The sequence below is a fragment of the Eulemur rufifrons genome, chromosome 20 (genome assembly GCF_041146395.1).
Source record: "Eulemur rufifrons isolate Redbay chromosome 20, OSU_ERuf_1, whole genome shotgun sequence".
Lineage (NCBI taxonomy): Eukaryota > Metazoa > Chordata > Mammalia > Primates > Lemuridae > Eulemur > Eulemur rufifrons.
The window spans coordinates 26,673,148-26,683,939 of record NC_091002.1 but is presented as its reverse complement, the minus strand read 5'-3'; the positions used below and the strand labels follow the sequence as shown (position 1 = coordinate 26,683,939).

The 10,792-nt window shown below is 44.1% G+C and overlaps 1 protein-coding gene across 2 annotated transcripts in view; it reads right to left on the bottom strand.

Annotated features, from left to right (window-relative positions):
- Positions 1-356: 356 nt before the first annotated feature.
- The window catches only part of PSMF1 (proteasome inhibitor subunit 1), a 41,904-nt gene continuing 31,468 nt past the window's right edge, over positions 357-10,792 (bottom strand). The window contains exons 5-7 of one of the 2 annotated variants that reach the window (XM_069496582.1): positions 4,435-4,488; positions 3,170-3,328; positions 357-1,494 (exon numbers count right to left, since the gene is read on the bottom strand). In XM_069496582.1, coding sequence (XP_069352683.1) covers positions 1,467-1,494; positions 3,170-3,328; positions 4,435-4,488 — 241 coding nt within the window. In that variant the 3' untranslated portion in view covers positions 357-1,466. Of the gene's footprint in view, positions 1,495-2,239; positions 2,669-3,169; positions 3,329-4,434; positions 4,489-10,792 lie in introns of those variants that run through there. The other variant, XM_069496581.1, reaches the window with a different exon arrangement.

Here is a 10,792-nt window from a genome sequence, read left to right as displayed (position 1 = left end):
ATGTAATATATCCATACTATGTATTATTCAGCCGTAAAAAGGAATGAAGTACTGCTACATGAATGAAGTCTTGAAAACAATACACTAAATGAAAGACCACATATTGAATGATTCCATTTATGAGAACTGTGCAGAACAGGCACATCTTTAGAGATGGAAGATGGGGGTGGTTGCCTGGGGCTGAGAGGAGGGGAAGGGGGAGTCACTGCTAATGGGATTAAGTTTCTTTTTGAGGTGGTGAAAATGTTCAGGCATTATATATGGTGATGGGTTTACAACACTGTGAATATACTAAAACCCACTGAATTGTATACCTTAGAAGAGTGAACTTTATGGGTATGTGAATTATATCTCAATAAAACTTATTAAAAAAAAAGAGGAACAGGTTATTAAATGCTGATGTTTATTGTTAAGGCTCCAATCTTTTGGGTTCTACAAAACATAGACCTGAAATATTTCCACTTGCTGCTTGGTCATTACTCATGTCTGAAAGGAGAAAAATGACCCAGACCAAAAGAAACACCAACAGCTTGACTTGGAAGTTCCTAAGAGCTCCACTTACTTTCCGCCAAATAACATCTAAGACATCATCTGTGTTCCTTAGTATCCTTGATGCAAGGAGACCCACACAAAAAATGGCCGATTCTGCAGATGAATCACTCAATTTTCTGTTTCCAGAAAACAGAATTATGTATATGACTATCTTTTCGACCTTTGCTACTAGAAAATCTCAGAGGCAAATTTGTTGTTTAAGTTTTATCTTTTCCTCAAATCAGGGTCCTAAAAGTTATACACTTTCTCCACTCTATCTGATGGTCTCTAGTATGATATTCCTTTAAATGCTTTCTTTTATAATAAAAGATGTTTTTATGAGCAAATTGTTCCAAGTCCTTTTAGTTGAAGGTATGGTCCAATTCCAAAACAAAAACTAACATTCCACCCATTTGCCAGCCCTCAAGGAAGAAGGTTATGATGAATGACTGCATTGCACCTCTGCCTGATCTCTGGGTTTTTCTCCAGAACAGAGATGTTTTAAAGGCTTTAAGGTAGTCAGCTCCCTTGTCTCCAGGGTCTTTTACTAAATCAGCACTTGGCATGGGACCACCAGAAATAACTAGGGAGCTGCTCGTGCTAGCCTCTCCACATAGGCCCAGCATCCATCTGAGACTGTCCCTGGGCCTAAGTGTTAGTCTAGTGTAACCCTACCCATTCTCAGCTGAGCAGTCAGTCAATCTTAGGCCATAGAAACAGCCTAGCAGACACCTCAGAAAAGCTATGGTAGCCTGCTGCCTACAGGTAAATAATACACTCTAATTTAGGGGAAGGCATCCAAGGATCGGAGAAATGAAAGGACCTGCACATGGTTGAAAGGCTAGCTGTGGAGCTGAAGTGACTCTAGCGCCTTGATCCTGTGCCTCTCAGCCTGGTGCTCTGTGGTGCTCTTTCCACTCCAGCACAAGGGCTCATCATTGCCCACGTCTGTTAGGCCTCGGGCTGAAAAGGATCCGGAGAACACCAAAGGTCAGGTGGGCTTGGACACAAGGGCACAGGCTTCCAGAGGCTAGGGCTCCTTACTCCTCCCGAAGTTCAACACCACACTCAGATGGAGCCCATGTTCCTTGCTCTTGTCTGGGACCCAAGGGGGCCAAGAAACACAGAGTTACAGACTCTATGGGTACGTATCACATAACACCTTGAACCTTCATTCTTTTCCTTTTGCCTCAGTTTCCAGGGGTTGCTGTACGGAGAATGAGACATGACAATGTTTTGGAGCAGGAAAGGCACCTCTGATTTCATAGGTGGGCACAAGGCCCTGAGAGGAGAAGGGACTTGCTTAGGGTCACTCAGTTAGTTAGTGGCAAAATGAGATTAGCATTCGGGTCTGTTTGGTTTATTCCTCTGCTTATAGGTTGCTGCTGCCCAGGCACAGATGGACCCAGACAGGAACAACTGGAGGGTTCTGCCCTGGCCAGAATGCTGCCATCTTTCCACAATGTGCCTGCCCTTGCAAAAGTCATCCTCATGCCTATGGAATTTCTAGTCATTCATTTCCATCCATGCAGCCAGACTGGGACCCATCTTCATGATGTCAGGAGCAATAGCAATTTATCAAAGAAAGGTGCCTGAGAAGCAAGAACGGGCCCTGGGCAGGAAAAGCGTCATTTAGCCCTAAAAAGACTCAAGCTCTGAAGTCTATAACTGGAAGGGGATGTGCAATAAAGTAAAAAGAAAAGTGGGAGAACGGCAACATGAATTTTGTATTGACATTTGGTTCTTAATAATAACATCCAAAATGCATTCTGTTCTCATAGCGCTGCAACTGGGACTGCATCAGCTCAAGGGTATATGTTGCCGGAGTATCCCTGGGGAAGTGGGGAGGAGCTGGTGGTAAAAGAGACACACTGATTTCTCTTTGGGACCTATATGCAGCCAGGTGGAGAGCTGCAGCACGTGCCCTGGCTCTGATAAGGGGTGGGGAAGCAATCCCAGCCGGCCTTCAAACACATGGGCAGAGTCCCTTGCCCCCAGCCCGCAAGAACACGGTTGCTGATGGGGCCAGTGGTGGCAGCTCCAGGAGAGTGGAGGGAAGGCTGGGATGTTACATTCTTGAGGCCTTCACAGGAACATGTCATCGTAGCCCGGTGGGGGGAGATGGTCTGGGTTAGGTCTGGAATGGAAAGAGGGGCTGATGAGTTGGAGTGGTGAAGGGGCCAGGGGCACACAGGCAGATATGACCTAGAATGAGGAGGTGGTGCATGGGATTTAAGAGCACGCACTCTAGAGCCAGCCAGCGTGGGTTTGACTCCCCCATCTGGAATAAGTCACCTAATCTTTCAGGGCCTCAATTACTGAGTCTGTAAAATGTGGACAGTACTAGCTACCCGAGACAGTTGATATAAGGATCCAATGAGTTTCTGACACACACTTAACTTTCAAGAACTGTTAGTTCCTCCTCCTCCTCTCTAGGGGAAAGCTGGGGGAAGGGAGGCACTAAGGAATAGAATAGGGAGCTCCTGGAAGGCTCCAGGGAGGCATTAGGCAGAGGCCAGGAGGAGACTTACTCTCTTGGCAGCAATAGGCAGAGGGAGTGGCAACTCTGTGCCCGGGGCGAGAAACCTTCATTGCTGAAGTAGGTCCTACTTCTCAGCATACCTGAGTGATTACCTACCCAGATGGGCTGGTCCCAATGGGTCCAAAGGGGTCAAAGCGAGCTCCTGGGGGCACAGCGCCTGGAGGAAGCCGGTTCGGAAGGCCCGAGGATGGGTCAATAAGTGCTCTTGGGAAGCCAGACCTCAGGGGATCCACAATCATGCCACCTCTCCGACACCTGAGGCAAGAAGGGAAGATAGGTAAGCGGGTGTGGCAGGGACTGCCCTTGGAGAAGAGGCGAGGGAGGTGAGCATGGACTAAGAATGACTGGACGTCTACTCTAGATGGTCTACACAGACACGTGGATGGCTGCCTGAGAGCCACCAGGAAGTGGGCAAGAGCCAGAACACAAGCCTATACAAAAAGCACACCTTATTGCTAAGTGTTTCTGGTTCTGCAAGGCTTGGTTCTATAGGGTTCCTGAGCCCACAAAATTGAGGTCCCTGCCGTGTTCTACACCCAAGGGGGCCAATGTGATCAAGAACAGGAGCCAGAACTTGCCAGGGTCAATGCAGAACCCTCAAAAGGCTCTGGAGGGCACTACTCTAGGTCTAAGAACCAGTAATAGCATTGAGACAATTCACGATGCTAGTTTTTTTGCTCTCTTTCCGTTAAGGGTCTCAGGGCGATTTCTGACTGCCTGTGGGTTGCCCAAGTCCTGCTCCTGACAGCATCTATCACTCTCTGAGTTCCATGGACCTGACCTTATGTGCTCAAACTAGGATGAATGGGCTGATGTTCCCCAAATTCTGAGGTCACTGCTCAAGCTGCACTGTAGACTTAAGTGATTTCTCTTCTGTCTAAGAATGAAATGCTAAAGTTGGGGTCACTTTGCGGCAGAAGTTACAATCTAGTGGAAATCGTTCAGGGAAGATAGTGCATAGCTGAAGCTGCAAGAACTCTGTTAGGCGCATGGCAAGAACCAGAGTCCTGTCTTTATTAAGTGAGGTCTGAATAGCCCTGAGCTTTCCCAAGGTCTGCAGCCCACCATATGCACCCAATAAATCCTCGCAGTATCCTTCCATCCAAGGCAGGGCAGCTGTCCTCCACTAGGTGGGTGGGGGGACTGGGAAACGACTGAGGAGCCGCCTGCTGTACTTGCTCAGCTTCCCCCAACACTCAGAGCTCTGCTGCACTGCTCTCGGTGTGGCAGCGCTCAGCAGCAACTGCCTCCTTCACCCCAAAGGAAGAGACTGACGAAAAACTCTAAAATTAGAAGATGAGCTAGGGCTGAAAAGCCACAAAAGCAAGTTGTGTTGCTACCACCTCCCCAGTAGTACTCACCCAAAGGGGTCTAGGTCTTCTCCACCGACAGCAAACGGGCCCAGGGGATCACACCTGAAACAAACAAGGGACAATTATTGCAAGTCCCAGAGCAGCCAGTGCCTGGGCTTCCAGGAGCCCGAACCTGACGCCTGTGGGGTCACAAACGCACTCCTAGGCATGGAGAACACGGGAAACCCCTACATGAGATCATAGCACAGGGATATTTCAAGTGGTCTGTGGCCCAGATTAACACTGACAATATCACAATGGCAATTATGTGAAAAGGGTGGAACACAAAGCTAAAAACATGGACGAGCTCAATTCTGTATAAAGAAAAAATATTAAGTGGTAAACTCCAGATGCATTTTATTTTATTCACATATTTGTCAAATTCCTCAACTTCATACAAATAACCAAGAAGTTTTATATCAGAACAGTATTATTCTAAAACCAAAAACCAAAATCCCAAGGCTAAGATTTAAAAGCTTTCAAGGTGGAGCAAGATAGATGTATGGAGTCATATATAGCTACAATAATGCTTCTCAACCTTTTGTCATTATGGTCCCTGTATGAAACTTCAGTATCACGGATATACTATGTATCTATTTATGCACTGTAGCCTGCTGGAGGGGCACAAGCCATTGTAATCTCTAGGACAAACCCCCCTCGTCCTACCAAGAACAAATTTTTGCCTTTACTGAGAATGCGTAAGCTAGAAGGAGCATCAGTGAGTGCACGGATTCCACAGAACAAGTCTATATTCTCTAATACATATACACACAAAATATAATCTATAACTCAAAAGTCATATACATTTATATTCTCTGATCTACTAAGTTTATGTTTAGGTATCCATCTTAAAGAAAGAACACAGAATTCAAATTAAAATATATCCATGAAAACTTTAATCAAGGAAACTTGAATTAGCCTAAATAGGGACCAGTTATGTACATCATGGTATATCCCTAAATGCAGCCATGGAAACAAGAAAAACAATGTTCTTAGAATGTTTTAAAAATGATGTGGAAAGGCTGGGCGCGGTGGCTCACGCCTGTAATCCTAGCACTCTGGGAGGCCGAGGCGGGTGGATCGCTCAAGGTCAGGAGTTCGAGACCAGCCTGAGTGAGACCCCGTCTCTACTAAAAATAGAAAGACATTATATGGACAACTAAAAATCTATATAGAAAAAATTAGCCGGGCATGGTGGCGCATGCCTGTAGTCCCAGCTACTCGGGAGGCTGAGGCAGTAGGATTGCTTAAGCCCAGGAGTTTGAGGTTGCTGTGAGCTAGGCTGACGCCACGGCACTCACTCTAGCCTGGGCAACAGAGTGAGACTCTGTCTCAACAAAAAAAAAAAAAAAAAGATGTGGAAAAATGTTCACGCTCTAGTGTTAAGTGTGGGGGGAAAGGCAGATTATCAATAGCCTAGGGAAATCAACTGTGAAAAACGTGTGTCTGTGTATAAACAAAACTAGAAAGAAGCATACTGCAAGTGTAAACAATGACAGTTATTTCTGGGTGGTGAGTTTCTACTTTATACTTCATTTTTCCTATAAAAGATATAGATATAATAATAAAATATTTAGTATTTTAAAAAGTGTGCTTTGTGGCCAGGCACAGTGGCTCACACCTGTAACCCTAGCACTCTGGGAGGCTGAGGTGGGAGGATTGCTTGAGGTCAGGAGTTCGAGACCAGCCTGGGCAAGAGCGAGACCCTGTCTCTACAAAACATAGAAAAATTAGCCAGGCATGGTGGTGTGTGCCTGTAGTCCCAGCTACTTGGGGGGCTGAGGCAAGAGAATTGCTTGAGCCTAGGAGTTTGAGGTTGCAGTGGGCTATGAGGACACCACTGCACTCTAGCCTGGGTGACAGAGCAAGACTCTGTCTCCAAAAAAAAAAAAAAAAAAGTGTGCTTTGGAATCAGTGTTGGAGCCCTAGTAAGCAATACAAACCTGACAGTTCTGAGGTATAGGCGGGGCTTGCCAGACCTCAGGAAAGACTTATAGACAGCATCTAATCTAAGCTTATAGGTAAGAGTCATTAGAGAACTGGGAAAAAAATCCAGTCAGTTCAACCTAGTGGGCTGGAAAGAATATTACGAGGTAAGTGGACTAGGCTAGGTTCCCAAGGGAAGGAATTTCTCCTGACCTAGGTTACTGTTCCCAAGTTACAGCTCCTGCAGCCAGTAGTCAAAGTTCCTGGTGGTCTGCAGCCTCCTGCCTCACTGGAAGTAGACCAGGTGGTACTGGAGGGCAGCGAGCCTCTTACCTGGTTCCATGAGGTGAGCCCCCCTCCCTACAAAGCAGAAAACAGAGGGGGCCTCTAGAGGCTGTTAAAATGTCAGAGAACAAAGAGCCTTGATTGTTCCTAAAATATGTAGCCATCTCTGTTTTTCTCTCTGGACCAGAGTGTGGGGAGGGAAGAAGCAGAGAAGAAAGGAGGCTAGAGAAGCAGCTGTAGGGCCCACCCCAATAATTTGTGTACTCAACACTGTCACAGCATATTCAGTAGGCTCACACTCAACACAGGCTAACTGCAACACATGCACACTTCTGTGACTCATCATGTACGCCCTTAGAATCCACTGAAAATAGCACAGGGGTCTGTCTGTCTTTCCACAGCCCCCTTGGCCGAGTCTCAGTGTTGGATGTGCTGAATAAGACTCTAGGGATTTTTAAAAAGCCATTTTTGTACATGGCCTCTGTATTCAAGCACCTACTATTTCATTTGGTAACCAACTGAAGGAAAGAGTGATCCATGCTAACCCTGCAGGCAAAACTGCGTGGCTGGGTCCACTGGGCCAGTATGTCCCGGCTGCAACACACATATTTCCTCCTTGTGTGCTCCCCTTTTCTCTTATATAAAAGCAATACACCCGGCCTTGGGCACACAAATTCAGCTGACATCTTTCTAATGGCTCAGGTGGCCTGGTGAACTAGGTCTCAGGACTGGGAGTCAGAAGATGTGCTCTGGACTTTGGGTTTGGGATTATCTAGCTGCTTGGCATGGCCTGCCACAAAACTACTGTATCTCAGTCCTTTAAGATACAAAATTTAAGTAGTAACATTCACACGGTCTGCCATGATGATGAAATGTAGTTTTGGACGCGAACAGATTTGTTGACAGGAAAGGCCTGGAAGAATGGAATAACAGCAGCCGCTGCTATTTACTGAGAGCTTGCTTTGTGTCAGATGCTGTGCCAAAATTAGGGTTTTTTTAAATTAGTTTTCAAAAGATTAATTGTTAAAATTTAACTTTCTGAAGAAATGCAGTCACCAGTTTCAAAATTCACGCCTAAAAAAGATATGCAGGTCCATAATCTTAGGCTAGATGTGTTTTGGAATTCAGTATTTTTCATATTTTAGAAAGGATAGATAAGGTACAATAACGTATTTTGTGTGATATTCCAAGCAGCACCCTGTAACTGATACCCTAATATTTCAGCAAAATGAATGGATATTAACACTTACATGGGATAAATGAAATATATAAGGAGCTCTGTGCCACTTCAGGTTAGGTTCTGCCACTAAGCTTATGAAGCAAACATTTGAGAGCTCTTTTGACTTCAGAATTGTAGTCAAGAAATTGTGGCCCTGTAATAGTCAAAAATCTCCCTCTTATCCCTGTCTCCCAGCCCACCAGGTCTTCCCACAGAAAAGTAATGACACCAGTTTCTTACATAGCCTTCCAAAGATATAAGCAAATATGTTTCTCCCCCACATTTTTAACACATGAAGGTGCTGAGCCCCTTACATACATTATCTTATTTCATCTTTGCAGCAGCTCTCTCAGTAGGTATGATTATTATCCCTATTTTACAGATGAGGAAACGGAGTCCCAGAGAAGTAGGTTTCTTGCACAAGACCAATGGCAAAGAGAGGATTCACATCATGCCTGCCCAACTTAAAACCCATGCTCTTTTAATTGGTGTGTTGAGACTATTTACCTTTAATGTGATTATTGTTCTGTTTAGATTTAGACCTACCATTTTATTATTGGTTTTCCAATTGTTCCGTCTTTTTTGTTCCTCTGTTTCCTATTTTTATAATTCAATTTTAACTTGACTATATCTCTTTGTATAGTTTTTTTTAGTGGTTGCTCAAGAGATTACTATATACTTAACTTCTCACAGTCTACTTAGAAACCATATTTTACCATTTCAGTGGAATGTAGAAACCTTACCAGCACACACACGTCCCTCTATTTTCCCCTCTTTACGTTATGGTTGTCATATGGTACCTCTACATACATTGAAAACCCCATCAATCTCATAATTTTTGCTTTCAACTATAAAGCATACATTAGAGAATACAAGAGAACAGTCTGTTATATTTACCCACATATTTACTATTTCTACTGCTCTTCCTGTATTCCTGATGTTCCAAGTTTCCATCTGGTATCAGTTCCCTTTTTCTGTCTGAAGATCTGCCTTTTGTTATTCCTGTTGAGAAGACCTGTTAACTATGAATTCTCTTAGTTTCTTTTCACTAGGAATATCTTAATACCCTTCAGAAATAAAGGTGAGATAGTCACTGGATATAGAATTCTGGGTTGACAGTTCTTTTTTCTCCATACTTTAAGAATGTTGTGCACTACTTCTTTCTGGTCTTCTCGGTTTCTAATGAGAAATTCCTAATCATTCAAATTCTTATTCTTCTATGAGCAATATGTTGTTTTTCTCTAGCTGCTGTCAAGATTTTTTTTTTTTTTTTTTTTGAGACAGAGTCTCACTCTGTTGCCTAAAGCGATCCTCCTGCCTCAGCCACCCAAGCAGCTGGGACTACAGGCATCTGCCACCACGCCCAGCTAATTTTTTATATTTTTAGTAGAGATGGGGTCTTGCTCTTGCTCAGGCTGGCCTTGAACTCCTGACCTCAAGCAATCCTCCCAGCTCAGCCTCCCAGAGTGCTAGCATTATAGGCGTGAGCCACTGCACCCGGTCTCAAGATTTTACTTGTCTTTACTTTTCAGCAGTTTGATTATGTATGTTTGGGCAGGGACTTCTCTGGGTTTATCCTACTTAGGGTCTGCTGAGCTTTGTGAATCTGTAGGTTATGTCTTTTGCCAAATCTGAAGTTTTCAGCCATTATTTTCTTTATTTTTTTATTTATTTATTTATTTATTTTTTTTTGTTGAGACAGAGTCTCACTTTGTTGCCCAGGCTAGAGTGAGTGCCGTGGCGTCAGCTTAGCTCACAGCAACCTCAGACTCCTCTGCTTAAGCGATCCTACTGCCTCAGCCTCCCGAGTAGCTGGGACTACAGGCATGCGCCACTATGCCCGGCTAATTTTTTTTCTATATAGATTTTTAGTTGTCTGTATAATGTCTTTCTATTTTTAGTAGAGACGGGGTCTCGCTCTTGCTCAGGCTGGTCTCGAACTCCTGACCTTGAGCGATCCACCCGCCTCGGCCTCCCAGAGTGCTAGGATTACAGGCGTGAGCCACCGCGCCCGGCCTATTTTCTTTAAATATTTCTCTGCACTGCCCTCTTTTCCCTCTCCTTCTAAGACTTCAATGGTCCCAATGTTTGACTTTTTATAATTATCAGGTCCCTGAGACTTTATTTTTAAATCTTTTTTATCACTGTTGTTCAGACAGGATAATTTATATTGATCTATCTTCAAGTCCACTAACTTTTTCCTCAGTCAAACCCATTCTGCTGAGTCATCCAGTGAGGTGTTTATTTTGATTATTATATTTTTCAGTTCTAAAATTTCCATTTGGTTCTTCTTTATGTCTTCTGTTTATTTGGTGAGACTTTCTATCATTTCATTCATTTCAAGACTGTTTGCTCTCACTTCTTAAGAGAATTTTTATATTAATAGCTGCTTTAAATTCTGTCAGATAATTCTAACATCTGTGTCATCTCGGTACTGGCATCTGTTGATTGTCTTTTTGTGAGTTGAAATTTTCTTGGTTCTCTTACGCTCAGTAATTTTGGACTTTATCCCAGACATTTTCAACATTTTTCAACAGGCTTTGGGGAAATCCTGGTATTTTTGTTTTAGCAGGCAATCAACCAACTCAGTTTGGGCTTTAAGTTCTAGTTTCAAGGTCAATTCTGTTTCTAAAGCACTGGCACTATCACTCAGAGCTATACCATGTGTGTGCTATCCGGTGGCCACTCTGGGACCTGAACAGTGGGCTATCTTGTAGTTCTGTTCTGAAAGCCTCTGATATGCTATTTAGGATCAGATCCACTTATATACAGCTTGTGGGGAAGGTCATAACAATTTTATGAGGTGCTTTCTGAGCTCTTCCCTCTCTGTGGCCTCCTTGGTACTTTCCATTTCCCTAGGGGGCTCCCTTTTGGGTCTTCTGGCCAGAAAGCTAGGGCTTTATTTACCTTGCTCTGCCATGCTCTTCCCATCACTGT